General features: G+C 44.3%; 1 protein-coding gene across 2 annotated transcripts in view; it reads right to left on the minus strand.

Moving 5' to 3' along the window:
* Nucleotides 1-16,651, minus strand: part of EML1 (EMAP like 1) — a 202,633-nt gene that overhangs the window by 123,101 nt on the left and 62,881 nt on the right. For both annotated transcript variants that reach the window (XM_033951732.1, XM_033951734.1), the window contains 2 exons: nt 13,492-13,623; nt 2,700-2,728 (listed from right to left, as the gene is read on the minus strand). In XM_033951732.1, the coding sequence (XP_033807623.1) occupies nt 2,700-2,728; nt 13,492-13,623 (161 nt within the window). The remainder of the gene's footprint in view (nt 1-2,699; nt 2,729-13,491; nt 13,624-16,651) is intronic.

A 16,651-nucleotide genomic window follows, 5' to 3' on the forward strand; every position in this document is an offset into this window, starting at 1 on the left:
ACATACTAATAAATTCTCAATTATAGGTAAGAACATAAGAATTGCCGCTGCTGGGTCAGACCAGTGGTCCATCGTGCCCAGCAGTCCGCTCCTGCGGCAGCCCTTAGGTCTAAGACCAGTGCCCTAACTGAGTCTAGCCTCACCTGCGTACATTCTGGTTTACTGGGAACTTGTCTAACTTTGTCTTGAATCCCTGGAGGGTGTTTTCCCCTATAACAGCCTTCGGAAGAACGTTTCAGTTTTCCACCACTCTCTGGGTGAAGAAGAACTTCCTTATGTTTGTACGGAATCTATCTCTCCCCACAAAGCAGAGGCAGAGTCCATAGTCAGGTTTCTCTTTGCAACATCCTAGGCTACTGTGGGCTCTCCTGCCTTGCATCTCATTAAGATTTTTCTTTTTATTAATTATAACTTTTTCACAAGTATAACAACTTATTTAAGGAAATACAGAGCCATAATCCAACATGAAAATAAAGCTAAGTGCAAATTAAGCAGTAATAACAATCTTATGGAAATAGCTCTTTCTTAGACCACAAACAAAAGGAAAGGAGGAATCAAAATTACCGAGAGATAAGTTACAGGAAACTATTTAGGAAAAGGCTTAATACGTCAAACCCCCCCCCCCCCCCCCCCCCCCCCCCAATTACAAATGATTTGAACCAGACACTCCATCTCTGATGAACCCCTTGAGGTCCAAAAAGGATCTTAGCTGATTGGGATCATAAAATATATATTTCAAACCCATATATTTAATAATACACTTGCAGGAGTAGGTTAACATAAAGGTAGCACCCAATTTCTTTTTCTTTCAGATTTTTCTCCTTCATGTTTTGGGTGCGAGGGAGTGAATGGGAAGGAATAGCCTAATGGTTACAGCACTAGACTGAGAACTTGGAAACAAAGGTTCAACTCTTCCTAGTGATCTTGGGCAAATCACATAACCTTCTATTGCTCAAATACAAACTCAGATTGTGTGTCCTCAGAGGACAAAGGAATTACCTTCTGTATCTCCGAGTATAACACCCTAAACCCCTATGCCATACCCTGGCCCCTTCTTTCTCACCATGTCCTTCACGTAGATTGTCTTGACCTTCTTCCCTGTACCATTTATTACCCTGATTGTACCTATCCTCGCTGATTGTACCATTCTTCGCCAATTGTACCACCATTCGCTGATTGTTCTATTTTTCTGTTTGTACCATTTTTCTCTGCCACCTATTTTCTCTGTTTGTACCATTGTACCAATTTTGCTGATTGTCCAGCCCTTCTTCATTGTAAACCGCCTTGAATTACTATGGCTTTGGCGGTATATAAGAAATAAAATTATTATTATTATTATAACTCAAGTTGAGCTATTTCTGAAAATGCATGAGCTAAATATACAAAAATAAGGGAGCAGAGTGTGGGTGAAAGTCCACAAGGGACAAGAAAGGAACAATAGTCAATATGCTTCCACCATTTTCAGTAGGACGAGGGAGAGTTTACTACACTATTTATCAATACAAGGAAATGTCGTTTGCAGAAATGTCTCCCTCCACTTGTCCTGAAAAGAGGTCGTGGTAGCTATAGCAGCAGTAATAAAGGACGTGACTTATGAGATTATAATAACTTTATTTTTATATAACGTAATACCACAAACAGTTCAGAGTGGTTTACAGAGGAAGAGACTGTATACAGACAGCCATATTACAAAAAAACTTTCAAAATTACATTAATATGTTAAGATTAATCAATTTTTCCTGGAAGTGTTTTAGAAGTACATCATGGTGGAAATGGAGTCAGAGAAATTTGTCAAAGAGATAAGTTTTGATTGACTTCCTAAAAGTTTGGTAAGAAAGAGCCATTTGAGATAAAGTTGGTTAAACATTTATTCCATTTGCCTGCTTGGAATGATAATGTTATTTCAAGGAATCTCTTGTAGATACAGCCCTTTAAGGATGGGAAAGCGAACAAGTAGGCACTACATGTACAAGTTGTGCCTGGAAAATAGAAATGATGAGATAGATAGATTGGGGATGAACCTGTTATGGTTTTGAAGCAAAGGTAAGCAAACTTAAAAATAACCCTTGCTTCCATGAGCAGCCAGTGTAGTTTTTTGTAATATGCTCCATCCTCCTCCATATGCATGGGTTCCTGTTCACAGAGGAAACCACATGGGAAACAAGTGCAAGAGCTCATTCAATATATGCAATTGTACCACCAGAAGGAGTGACACAGTATTTGTATAGAGTGGCATTAGGCCTGGAGATCAGGTTTAGAAGATCTTTTTCTGGTAAGGAAGTTCTGCCCTTTATTTTACTTCTAGTTAGAAAGAATCAACCAGTATTTTGTGAACATCTAAATCACATTACATCTCATAAATAAAATTAACACGAAGGGCTCCTTTTATCAAGCCACGCTAGCGGTTTAACGCTCGTAATAGCACGCGTTAAACTGCCAGCTGCGCTAGCCACTACTGCCTCCTCTTGAGCAGGCGGTAGTTTTTGGCCAGTACAGGGGTTAGCACGTGATAAAAAGCCACACGTGTTAACCCTGCTAGCGCGGCTTGATAAAAGGAGCCCTAAGCTTTTGGTGAGGTCAAGAACAAGTCATAACTACTATATAATTTATTTCCTTAATAAGACATTAGAAAAGAAAAAAAGTGAGAGAAAGGAAATGAGAAATATGTAAAAAATAACTCTGAGCACAGCAGCGCTTACCTGCACTGAACATGGGTTCCTTGGGTTTACTGTTAAAATAATAAAAATATGAACATTTTATTACACCACACTATTAGCTGCATAAATTTAACTTCCATGGATAAAAGAGTAATAAATTTTGTCACCAAATAATTATAATTTCTTTATGTGTACAGTTTATCAGTCTATTTCTCCTTATAAATTCATAACCAGAAACTTTTATTTATAGACATATTCAAAAATACACAAGGAAGTAAACCAAATCTGCGATATGTTCAGCTTCTTTCACAGCCTAGTTTTTTTGATCCCCTTGGCTTCTTTTCATTAGGCCTCAGATGAGGCCTCAAACTTTCAGAACCAGCAAAAGTTAGGAGTTAAGCGATTTCTATTCCAAAAACTTTGCCCAGATAAATTTGAGTGTGATTTCAAAAGTAACACATAAAAGTAATAAGAGTTACCAACAGGTCTGCAGGTTTTTTAACAGACCTGCCTGTCTTTTTTATTCATTTTTTTTCCATGGCACAGATATTTTGCGTGTGTTACACATGCAAAATATCTGCCCCCCCCCAAAAAAAAGACAGGCAGGTCTGCCAAAAAACAGCCGAGGGCCCCCCCCTGACAAACACGATCCCCTCTGGCGACCCAGAAATAGCAGGAGGGATGCCCACTCCCTCCTGCCACTGCCCTCCCTGGGGCGCCTGAGTCTCCTCCCCATGCATCACATGATGCACCAGGGTGGGGCCTAAGGTCCACATTCACGGTGCATCATGGAGGAGAAGGAGCAGGAGGACTCCTGCTCCCAACTTTTAGGTACAGGGGAGGTGTCGGGTCAGGCCTGACCAGGGGTGGGCTGGGCTGGACTGGTTGCACTCGTTTGGTAACAGGAAAGAGTTGGCATTCATCCTGTCATATCTGCGCGAGCAGCATCGGGTGGAGCAGCTGAGGCGCTTTGAAGGTGAGGCTTTTTTTTCTGTTTTTTTTTATAGGCCTGAAAAAAAAAAAAGCAAGCCAGCAGAAGTCCTGACAGCAGTGACAGGAGGCTGCTTCTCCTGTCACTACTGTCGGGGTCTGCACATGCTTAAGGATCACTCTCTAACGATCCGTGCAGTGGGTGGGGGGGCATGTTAACAATCATCCCCATTTGCATGCAGGCCTTTTGTGAATTTGTCGGCCTGAATGCAATTGGGAACAGATTGGACACAGAATCAGGGGTTAGTGAATCTAGCCCTATATCGTCTGGAAAAGGATTCTAGACAGTAGTGAGATGCAGTGTGTGAACTGAGAACCAAGTAGCTGCTTTGCAAATTTCATCAATGTGAGTGGAATGTAAGAAAGCTACTGATGTTGCCATAGCTCGACTTTTTTTGCTGTTATGTGACCCTCGAGCTGCAGCCCAGCCTGAGCATAGCAGAAATAAATACAGGCTGCTAGCCATGTGGAAATACTATAGTTCTTTTGGTTACAGACCTGCCCAATCTGTTAGGATCAAAGGAAATGAACAGTTGAGGCGAAGTTCTGTGAGGCTTAGGCCAGGATTCACTAGCATGCCCGATTAGGCCCGATCCAGGCAGGTCCGACAAATTCAGCATACTCCAACATGCAGATGAGGGCGATCAGAGAACGCCCCCATCTGCAGGCATCTATAGCGATCCCTGCGCATGCGCAGACCATCTGTAGATGGTCTGAGCATGCGCTGGACCGCCGGGCCGTCGGAGTTGGGGTTTTTTTTTCTTCTATTTTTTTAATGAAGGTGGATCTGCTTTTTAAACCACTGAGCGCAGCCAGGGAACCTGAAAAGTGCTGGACCTCAGGGCCGGCATAGATTTTTTAAAATAGGCGATCGAGGAACTTTTTGTAGCCCGTGGTTTTAACCATGGGCTTGCAGTGCAGGGAAGGATGGGAGAGTTGGGGCAGGCAGGCAGGGTGTTCGGGTTTGGGGCTAGAAGGCAGGCACGTTCGGGGCTGCAGGAGGCATTCGAGGCAGCAGTAGATCGGGGCTGACAGGGCAGAGTGCAGGGCTGCTTAAGGCAGGGCAGTCACAAAGGGCTTCAGCGACTGGTCCTCAGAAGTCGCTTTTTTTTGATCGGCCAGCCCAGTCGGTGTTGCAGGGTTTTGTTTAGTGAATCACGTCCCTGCCTACTTTACATGCCTTTGCTCTCATTTGCATGCGTGGATCGGAGGATGGTCGGAAGACAGGTAAGTGAATTGGGCCGGGGTCATTAAGGGGTCGCAAACCGAACGGTACACAATCAGTTTGCTTAGTGAATTTGGGCCTTAGTTCATTTTATGTGGTAAGCCAAGGCACATTTACAGTCTAAGGTGTGAAGAGTTGTTTCTCCAGGATAAGCATGAGGCTTTGTGAAGAAAACTGGTAGCACAATGGATTGATTGAGATGAAATTCCGTGACTACTTTCGAGAAGAATTTAGGATGGGTGCAGAGAACCACCTTATTGTGCTTGAATTCAGACACAGTTTCTGTCTCCAACACCTCTTCCAGTAGTCTGTTCCACACATCTATCACCCTCTCTGTAAAAAAGTATTTCTTTAGATTACAACTTAGCCTATCACCTCTTAACTGCATCCTATGCCCTCTCATTCCAGAGCTTCCTTTCAAATGAAAGACTCGGACTCATGCACATTTTCATCATGTAGATATTTAAACGTCTCAAATCTTATCTCCCCTCTCCTGCCTTTCCTCCAAAGTATACAGATTGAGATCTTTAAATCTGTCCTCATATGCCTTATGACGAAGACCACACACCATTTTGTTAGCCTTCTCCGGACAGACTCCATCCTTTTTATATCTTTTTGAAGGTGCGGCCTCCAGAATTGTACACAATATTCTAAATAAGGTCTCACCAGAGTCTTATACAGGAGCATCAATACCTCCTCTTTCCTACTGGCCATACCTCTCTCTATGCACCCTAGCATCCTTTTAGCTTTCGCCATCACCTTTTCAACCTGTTTGGCCACCTTGATATCATCACATACAATCACACCCAAGTCCCGCTCTTCTGTCGTGCACATAAGTTCTTCACCCCCTAAACTGTACCCATTGGGTTTTTGCAGCAAAAATGCATGACCTTGCATTACTTAGCATTAAATTTTAGCTGCCAACTCAGACCATTCTTCAAGCTTCACCAGGTCTTTCTTCATGTTATTCACACCATCCTGGGTGTCTACTCTATTGCAGAGTTTGGTATCATCCGCAAAGAGGCAAATCTTACCTGACAGCCCTTCAGCAATATTTATAAAAATGTTAAAAAGAACAAGCCCAAGAACAGAACCTTGAGGCACCTTATCATGGTTTATTATTAATGGGTGGGATGGGTGGTGAGGGTTTCTTTTATGCTTTGATGATCATAAGTATGAATGTCAAGTGATTTGTAAAATTTATTTTTGATTTATTATTATACACTTGTTGTAAGATATGAAAACGAATAAAGATTTTTGAAAAAAAAAAAAAGAACCTTGAGGCACACCACTGGTAAGATCCCTTTCCTCAGAGTGATCTCCATTGATTACTACCCTCTGTCGCCTTCCACTCTACCAGTTCTTGACCCAGCCCGTCACTTTGGGACCCATCCTGAGGGCACTCAGTTTATTTATTAGACGTCTGTGTGGAACACTATCAAAGGCTTTGCTAAAATCTAAATACACCACATCTAGCGCACTCTCTCTATCCAATTCTCTGGTCATCCAGTCAAAGAAATTGATCAGATTTGTCTGACAAGACCTACCTCTAGTGAACCCATGTTGCCTCCGGCCCTGTAATCCACAGGATCCTAGATACTTCACCATTCTCTGTTTTAAAAGTGTTTCCATTAATTTTCTTACCACAGAAGTCAGACATGCTGGCCTGTAATTCCCTACTTCTTCCTTACTTCCACTTTTGTGGAGAGGGACCACATCTGCTCTTCTCCAGTACTCCGGTACCACTCCTGACTCTAGAGACTCATTGAAAAGGTCAGTCAGCAGAGCCACCAGAGCTTCCCTAAGTTCCTTCAGTACCCTCGGATGTACACCAAAGTTAGAAAAAGGCAGGGTCTACAATGGAAAGTAAACAAATTAACCCCTCCCCCCCCTTTTATGAAGATGTGTTAGCATTTTTTTTTAATTGCCAGCCGTGATGGTAAAATTCTGACGCTCATTGGAATTCTATGAGTGGTGGAGCTTTTACCACCATGACCAGTGATAAAAAAAAACCCTAACGCCGCTTTATAAAAGGGGTGGGTAACAGATTCCAAAAGAGTACAAAGTGGATTTAAATTAAGAGTAAATCCAGCAATGTGATACTTTCAAGCATTGTTATTAGGGAAATAGGGGCATGCATTTTTGCACCCTTAATGTCAATACACAAGACATTATTGGCACTAAGTCAACTAACAATATCAGGCAAGAGCAAAACAGTCCCCCTATCCCCTACCAGGTGGGGATAAAAGATATCTAAACTAAACACTTCCTTTCCAACTTTAACATATTTTTCCATGGATTTAGTTACATTATTTGTGTAGTAAATGGAACATATTACACAGAAATATCTATTTTTAGCATGAATTCTGATAAGGGCAAAAGTGAATTCTGCTAAACATTCAGAAATTCCAGCCATCTACTGACTATACAGGGATTCTGGCTACATCAAACAACTAGTTATACATTTGATCTGCATTTGGCAACTTATCTGGCAGGGAAAGAAATGTAAGCTCATTATATAGTTTGTTCATTTCCACATTATAAAGTAATATTTATGCTGCACGTCCACCACACCTAACCATAACAGAGTTTGAAACTGTGCAGGAAGTTCATACAGGACATGTTGGTTTATTTAATAAGTAAACAAGTTCCTAAAATTCTAAAAGACTTATTTATGCACAATACAACTGAAATTTACAGCACACTAGAAAAAGCAGAAATTAATGTTTTAAATTAAAAAAAAAAAAAAAAAAAACAACCTTCAGGGCATAAACAATAGTTTTTGGAATGCAAATATTACATTAATACTAATCTAAAGAAGGTAATTGCTTACTTGTAACAGCTGTCATCAAAAGAAGGCAAGAGAATGAGTCACAAAAATGGGTCACATGCAGGGTTACCATATGGCTCCAGAAAAAGGAGGATGGATTTAGACATCCAGGTTTTACTTCCATTGCTTTCAGTTGAAGTAAAACCCGGATGTCTCAATCCATCCTCTTTTTTTCTGGAGCCATATGGTAACCCTGGTCACATGTCCCTACATATCAATTTAGTGGATTCTTCTAGACCTTTACCTTAACAGGTTTTAGAATGTTCTGCATGTTTGTGGTGTAACACTTTAGCACTTTCACTTAATATCTACTCACTGTTAAATCTGTGAGCACTTGGTGTGACCTGCTGAGCCTTGTTCAGGCCTCACCTACTTGCTTCTGGGCAAGTACTCTGCACTACAAGTTATTCTCTGATGGTTTCTAGGGCCACTGAGACCCCACAAAATCAGGGCTACCCAGTTCCTACAAATATAACTACAGTTTAAATGCAAATAACAACTTTCTGTCATCAGCAAATTTAATTATCTCACTAGTTATTCTCAGATCTAGATCACTGACAAATATGTTAAAAAGCAGCAGTCCCAGTACAGAACCCTGAGATATTCGAGGTGCAGCAAATATAAAACATGTGGATACACTTTGGAGTACTGTGTTCAGTTTTGGAGGCCAAACCTAGCCAAGGATATAAAAAGACTTGAAGCGGTTGAGAGGAAAGCGACGAAAATGGTAGGAGGTTTGCACCAAAAGTATAAAAAGAGACTAGAAGACCTCAACATGTATACTCTGGAGGAGAGAAGGGACAGGGGCAATATGATACAGACATTTAAATATTTGAAGTGTATTACCGTATTTTCACGCATATAACGCGCGCGTTATACACGATTTTTACAAACCGTGCGCGTTATATGTGTGAGCGCGTTTTACAACTTTTTTTTTTCAATCCGATCCAGCATCCCCCCTGTGAACCGGCATCCTCCCCCCCGATCGCGTCACTCCCCCTCCCCCGCGATCCTACATCCCCCCCAGCACCGCAAAACATCTCTTACCCGATTGGGCACCGGCACCAGCACCAATGCACAGGATGTGCCAGTGCCAGTGCGCAAAGATCCTTCCTCGTTGGGTTGGGCTGGGCTGGGCTGGGCGGTGCGAGAGAGATCCTCCTTCTTCCTGCGCCGGGCTGGACTAGGCTTTGAGCATGCGCAAATGCTCAAAGCCTAGTCCAGCCCGGCGCAGGAAGAAGGAGGATCTCTCTCGCACTGCACCGCCCAGCCCAGCCCAACCCAACGAAGGAGGATCTTCGGGCACTGGCACTGGCACATCCTGTGCATTGGTGCTGGTGCCGGTGCCCAATCGGGTAAGAGATGTTTTGCGGTGCTGGGGGGGATGTAGGATCGCGGGGGAGGGGGGGTTGACACGAGCGGGGGGGGGGGAAGATGCCGGTTCGCAGGGGGAATGCCGGATTCGAATGAAAAAAAAAAATGCTCTCTCTCGGGTAAGCGAGCGGGGGGGAGGATGCCGGTTCGGAGTAGGCGGGAGGAGGTTTTAGCATGCGCGGTATACGCGTGTGCGCGCTATATTAAATTTTTTTTACATAAATTTGTGTTCCCCGCGCGCTATACCCGTGTGCGCGTTTTAAACGGATGAGCGGTATATGGGTGAAAATACGGTAATATAGGGCCAAATCTTTTCCAGAGAAGGGAAATTGATAAAACTAGAGGTTGAGGGGTGGTACACTTAGGAGTAATAGTAGGAAATTCTTTTTTACGGAGAGGGTGGTGGATGCCTGGAATGCCCTCCCAAGGGAAGTGGTGGAGAGGAAGACTGTGATGGAATTCAAAAAAGGATCACTAATTAGAATATGAATGAGCAAACTTTCACAGTCCAAATCCAGCAAAGGATATGGTTTGGATAGGCTGGAGTGAGCTTCAACGGCAACTCCAGTAATTGGAAGCTAATTACAGTACCGGGTACACTTGTAAGGCCCAGAAATAAAGGAAAAAAACCATTTTAATTTAATCATGAAATAGTAATGCATGTAATTAAGAACATAAGAACATAAGCAGTGCCTCCGCCGGGTCAGACCATAGGTCCATCCTGCCCGGCAGTCCGCTCCCGCGGCGGCCCGAACAGGTCACGGCCTGTCTGAGTCACCAGAAGGGGCCCCCTTGCCACCTTGGTTTCCCATTGAGTTCTATCTTCCCATCGAAGTCTTAACCCTCCGGTCTTGCACATGCACGACCAGAGCAGGCCGCGACCCCTGGTTAGCTTTCTATACCTGTGTTACATCTCAGCACCTCTCTCAGTATCCCACGATCCCCCTATCCCTCAGGAATCCGTCCAATCCCTGTTTGAATCCTTGTACCGTACTCTGCCTGATCACTTTCTCCGGTAGCGCATTCCAAGTGTCCACGACCCTTTGGGTGAAAAAAAACTTCCTTGCATTTGTTCTGAACCTATCTCCCTTCAGTTTCTCCGAATGCCCCCTCGTGCCTGTTGACCCCTTCAGCCTGAAGAATCTGTCCCTATCCACCCTCTCTATGCCCCTCATGATCTTGAAGGTCTCTATCATATCTCCCCTGAGCCTCCTTTTTTCCAGAGAGAAGAGCCCCAGCCTATCCAACCTCTCGGCGTACGGGCAGTGTTCCAGCCCTCTTACCAGCTTCGTTGCTCTCCTTTGGACTCTCTCAAGTACCGCCATGTCCTTCTTGAGGTACGGCGACCAATATTGAACACAGTATTCCAGATGTGGACGCACCATCGCTCGATACAATGGCATGATGACTTCCCGCGTCCTGGTTGTTATGCCCCTCTTTATGATGCCCAGCATTCTGTTGGCTTTTTTCGAGGCTGCCGCGCACTGTGCAGATGGCTTCAGTGATGCATCCACCAGCACACCCAAGTCTCTCTCAAGACTGCTGTCTCCCAACATTGCCCCCCCCAATTTGTAGTTGAACAACGGGTTCTTTTTCCCTATATGCATGACCTTGCATTTTTCCACGTTAAAGCTCAGTGCAGTGCATTTTTCCACGTTAAATTACAGTGCAGACTGGATGGACCATTCAGGTCTTTATCTGCCATCATTTGCTAGGTTACCTTAAAATCTAGTATACATTTTTTCACCAAAAAAATAGACTTAAATCATCAGACTGACTGAAATACTGATTTCGTTGTGTACATCATTCTATGTCCATGCCTCAAGCTGTATGTGGCACAGTGTTGTACTGCATGCAAAATTGGGCATTCCATGGTTTCATTTTTTGTTTGCACATTTCAAATTTGTGGTCCTTAGCCTGTATTTTGTGATAGTTTGTATGTTTTGCAGGTGTGACCAGAGTGATCTTTTCAGCTAACATGCAGTTTCTGTGTAAGGATCTGCAGCAGTCTGGCATGTTTCAACTTCTTCAAAATAATGAAAGAAAATCTGTTCACAAGCATTTTATTGTGGGAGTAGGGGGAGCAGGGGAAGACAGGAAGACAAATGCATGAGACCAGTAACTGGGATTAAAGGAATGCAGGAGTGGGGGACAGGTGAAAGAGGATCATGCAAGGGGAGCGAGAGAGAGTAAGAGATTATATGGGAAGTGGTGAAATTAAGATGGCAAAGCAGTCAATGAGGGAGGAAGGAGGACCCACCTTTGCTCCTTCTCAAAGTAAGGCATGGATTCTGGCGCTATGCATTACCCTTTAAGCACACACATCTCACAACGCCCTTTTTTTGTTGTCGCCATATACTGAATCCAGGTCTTAGCAGCAGCCCTTAAATGTAAGTCCTATTGAATATAATCTAATTGTAGTTGTCTTTCAAAGAATGAAGTGCACACCAGATAAAAATATTCTTTGCATTTATGATTTATAACTTACCTGATTGCACTGTAGGTTCAAACAAACAAGTTTGGACATTTGAAAATTAACAATGTAAATGTTTTTACTACGGCTGCAGATTTAGCATGCTAACGCAATTAACGTGCTAAATCTTTAATGCTAATTAATAAAATTAAATGTGATTACTATGATTAGCTTGTCTGTGGGGATGCTCTGCCTGCAATCTTTGACTTGCTGGCAGCATCAGTTAGCTGAACAGGCTGCCTTTGGCTGCCCTGGAAGCTTTCCTTCTGCAGGACAGGAAGTTGAAGCAGAAGGAAAGTTTTCGAGACTGCCAAAGGCAGCATTTTTAGCTAACTGATGCTGCTAGTAGCTTGAAAATTGCAAGCAACAGTCTAGAGAAGAAAAGAGTGAGAGAGAAAGAGCTACCCATCTCATGAAGGGGGAGTGGGGTAAAGGAGAAAGCCACCACCAAATTGGGAGAGAGGAAGAAAAGAAGAGATGCAAGACCACGAGAGAAAGGAGGGAAGGGAGAGGAAGCAGAGGAGAGAGATGCCAAAAACTATAGAGGGAGTGGGGGAAGAGAGAGATGGAAGGGAAAGAGACAGATATGCCAGACCATGGGGGTAGGGTAGGGTGGGGTTGGGAGGCAAAAAAGGAAGGAAAGCAGAAAAGAGAGATGTCAGACCAATTGGGGGGGGGGAAGAAGGAAGGGAGAGAAAGAGAGAAGGAAGAGAAGGAAACAGATGCCAGACCATGAGGTGGCATGGGGTTGGTGAAAAAGGAAGGAAGGAAAGCAGAGGAGAAAAATGCCAGAGTATGGGAGGAGGAAGAAGGGAGAAAGAGAAATGGAAAGGAAGGAGACAGAGATACCAGAACATGTGCCGTGGAGTACCAAGGGCAGACACTGGATTTAAGGGATACAGAGAGAAAGAGGGCTGATGCTGGATGGAGGGAAACAGTTGCTACAGTGGAGGGAGGCAAGGAGAAAGAGAGAGGTGATGTATGAGAGGCAAGGAGAGGGAAAGAAGCGCTGGAAGGTTAGAGGGAGCAAGGCACTGCATCAAGGAGCGAGAGAGGTACTGCATGGGAGGGCATGGATGAAGAAAGAAAAGTGCTGGACTCAGGGGGGCATGGAGAGCAAGAGTTGCTGCATTGGGGGAAGGGAGGGGATGGAGGTCAAAAGGTGCTGCATTGGGGGAAGGGGCATGGAGGGCAAGAAGTGCTGCATTGGGGAAAGGGGGCAAGAGGTGCTGCATTGAGGGAAGGATGGACAGATGCTGAACTTAGAGGGTGGGGAGGGAAGAGAAGGGGGCAGGATGGGAAGGGGAAAACTGGATGTATAGAGGTAAGGAGAGAGATACTGGATATGAGGGGTGAGTGGAGAAAAGAGGAGACACTAGTCTGGAGGCAAGAGAATGGCGAGACTAGGATAGAGCTGAGGATGAATACTTAAAAGGAAATGGGTGACTAGGTAGATGAATGATAGAAAAGAAACTACAGCTAAACAAGTGGTTTATGCTTTATTTCAGGAATTTTTTTGTGTTTACTTTTGTTGTATTTTCTTTAAAAATCTCTTACATATTAATCATAATTAATCGCCAACACACATGATTAGTTGTGATTAAAATTTGTAATCTTCCTGCAGTCCTGTTTTGACCATACCATGATGCCACTTCATCCTACCACTAAGGAGCTGAATTAGATAGAAGACCATTTCCATAATTTTTTTTTTCCCCAAAAGAAAACTTCATCAGCTAATCAGCATATCTGCATCTCTCCCACTCCACCTTTATGACTTTGTGATAATAGTTACTGGGACAGCAAACTCTCCTTTCATGCAAGCTAGCACACAAAATGCTCATTTTAGCTATAGGTTTTGGCAGCAGCAGCACCACCACCACATCAAATATAGTTAAAATAGCAAAGAGATAATTTTTCTGCTCTTATTGTACTGTTCTCCTACCTTTCGCTATTTTTTTTACCGCTTGAGGAGCTGCTGGTAGATCCAGCACGATTACGGCTACTTTTAGAGTCTCCACAGCTTTCTCTTCGACCTCCTGATGTGCGCTCAGCAGAGCTGTTTCTTTTGCTAGCACTAATAAAAAAAAATAAAAAGTTAATTAGTACAGTATAGGCAGTCCTTGAGTTGCAGACACCTGACTTAAATACAACTCGTACTTAAGAATACGGTTGTGGCTTCATTTGATTTCACTAAGGAGTATTTCCAGTGGCACAGACTTCTACACTTCTCCTACAGCAGGATCAGGAGTGGTGCTTGGCTACATTAAAAATAGTGTGTGGTTGTGCATGCTGTATCTTAGAGAGAACACTGGTTGGGATAGTTGACCCTTTTGTCAGCTGACAGCAGAGGTAAGCAGGAAGAATCTTAAAATCTACAAGTTCTGCATGAAATACAAATCCGGCTTTAAGAACAGCTTTAAAAATGTAACTCGTTCTTAACCCGGGAATTGCCTGTACTTCTAAATTGGAATTTGACTGAAAATTGGATAATGAATGATTTTCAAAAAAAGAAGTATAGCTCAAAAATGTAAAATTGCATTCAGATATTTTAGCTTTCTGAAAACAGTGCACTTCCATATTCAATAAAACTTCTACAATGTAATTCATAAAGTTTACATCAAAAAAATCAGGAGTACCAAAATTTTTTTAAATGAATGACCTAGATGTCAATAATTCCAAATGTGTGGAGCCTAAGAGTATGTGGCAAGAACTATACTTATCAATAGGGTAACGCTCCCAAAATCTCACCAATAAGTCATATGACATTATTAATAATAATGTTCCACCGCTTTTTGGTGATTAGTGTGCCAGGAGGGTTGGAGTAAAAACCAGGAAAAATGGAGGAGAGTTTGCCAGGAGGAGTAAGAAAAAGGAGCGAGACAGAAGGTGCTGGGGAGGGGAAGTAAAGATATAATGAAGGGGAGAAAAAGAGGTGAAAGATCAGGGAATTACAGAGAAGTGAAGAGGTAAGAAGCAAGGGGTATATGCGAGATATCAGAAGAGGGGTGAAAAAATAACAGAAGAGTATATGTTAGATAAGGGGAAACAAGGAAAAACAAAAGAAATGGAGCCTGTAACACAGCAAAAGAAAGATGACAGGTTAGAAAAATCTAGAGAAATGCTGAGAAAATATAATAACTTAATAGGAGAAAAAGCTTAGAAATCAGAGGAACATAAGAATTGCCACTGCTGAGTCAGACCAGTGGTCCATCATGCCCAGCAGTCCACTCACGCGGCGGCCCTCTGGTCTAAGATCAGCACCCTAACTGAGACTAGCCCTAACAACGCACATTCTTGTTCAACAGAAACTTGTCTAACTTTGTCTTGAATCCTTGGAGGGTGTTTTCCCCTATAACAGCCTCTGGAAGAGCGTCCCAGCTTTCTACCACTCTCTGGGTGAAGAAGAACTTCATTACGTTTGTACGGAATCTATCCCCTTTAAACTTTAGAGAGTGCCCTCTTGTTCTCCCTACCTTGGAGAGGGTGAACAACCTGTCCTTATCTACTAAGTCTATCTCCTTCAGTACCTTGAATGTTTCGATCATGTCCCCTCTCAATCTCCTCTGTTCGAGAGAGAAGAGGCCCAGTTTCTCTAATCTTTCGCTGTACGGCAGCTCCTCCAGCCCCTTAACCATCTTAGTTGCTCTTCTCTGGACTCTTTCGAGTAGTACCGTGTCCTTCTTCAGGTACAGCGACCAGAGCTGGACGCAGTACTCCAGGTGAGGGCGTACCATGGCCCGGTACAGCGGCATGATAACCTTCTCTGATCTGTTCATGATCCCCTTCTTTATCATTCCTAGCATTCTGTTTGCCCTTTTTGCTGCCGCCGCACATTGTGTGGACAGCTTCATCGACTTGTCGATCAGAACTCCCAAGTCTCTTTCCTGGGAGGTCTCTCCAAGTACCGCCCCGAACATCCTGTATTCATGCATGAGATTTTTGTTACCGACATGCATCACAAGATTACTTATCCACGCTGAACCTCATCTGCCATGACGATGCCCATTCCTAGAGCTTGATTATGTCACGTTGCAGATCTTCGCAATCCCCCAGTGTCTTTACTACTCTGAATAACTTCATATCATCCACAAATTTAATCACCTCGCTCGTCGTACCTATGTCCAGATCAATTATAAAGATGTTAAAGAGCACGGGTCCAAGCACCGAGCCCTGCGGCACCCCACTGGCGACGCTCTTCCAGTCTGAGTATTGTCCATTTACCCCCACTGTCTGTTTCCTATGCTCCAGCCAGTTTTTAATCCACGCGAGTATTTCACCCTCAATTCCATGGCTTGCAATTTTCCAAAGTAGTCGTTCATGCGGATCTTCAGAGTCCCGGACCCGATCCTGAGAGAGGTCAGCGTGGGAGCCCTGCTCCGCCCCTCTCCTGCCCAGCAAGGGAGCCATTTAAATTCTTAGCGCGAACGGCGCACAGCCTCAATCGGGCTCCTTACCAGACACCAGCAGGATCTTCAGAGTCCCGGACCCGATCCTGAGAGAGGTCAGCGTGGGAGCCCTGCTCCGCCCCTCTCCTGCCCAGCAAGGGAGCCATTTAAATTCTTAGCGCGAACGGCGCACAGCCTCAATCGGGCCCCTTACCAGACACCAGCAGGATCTTCAGAGTCCCGGACCCGATCCTGAGAGAGGTCAGCGTGGGAGTCCTGCTCCGCCCCTCTCCTGCCCAGCAAGGGAGCCATTTAAATTCTTAGTGCGAATGGCGCACAGCCTCAATCGGGCCCCTTACCAGACACCAGCAGGATCTTCAGAGTCCCGGACCCGATCCTGAGAGAGGTCAGCGTGGGAGCCCTGCTCCGCCCCTCTCCTGCCCAGCAAGGGAGCCATTTAAATTCTTAGCGCGAACGGCGCACAGCCTCAATCGGGCCCCTTACCAGACACCAGCAGGATCTTCAGAGTCCCGGACCCGATCCTGAGAGAGGTCAGCGTGGGAGCCCTGCTCCGCCCCTCTCCTGCCCAGCAAGGGAGCCATTTAAATTCTTAGCGCGAACGGCGCACAGCCTCAATCGGGCCCCTTACCAGACACCAGCAGGATCTTCAGAGTCCCGGACCCGATCCTGAGAGAGGTCAGCGTGGGAGCCCTGCTC

Source organism: Geotrypetes seraphini, chromosome 7 (genome assembly GCF_902459505.1).
Source record: "Geotrypetes seraphini chromosome 7, aGeoSer1.1, whole genome shotgun sequence".
Classification (NCBI taxonomy): Eukaryota; Metazoa; Chordata; class Amphibia; order Gymnophiona; family Dermophiidae; genus Geotrypetes; species Geotrypetes seraphini.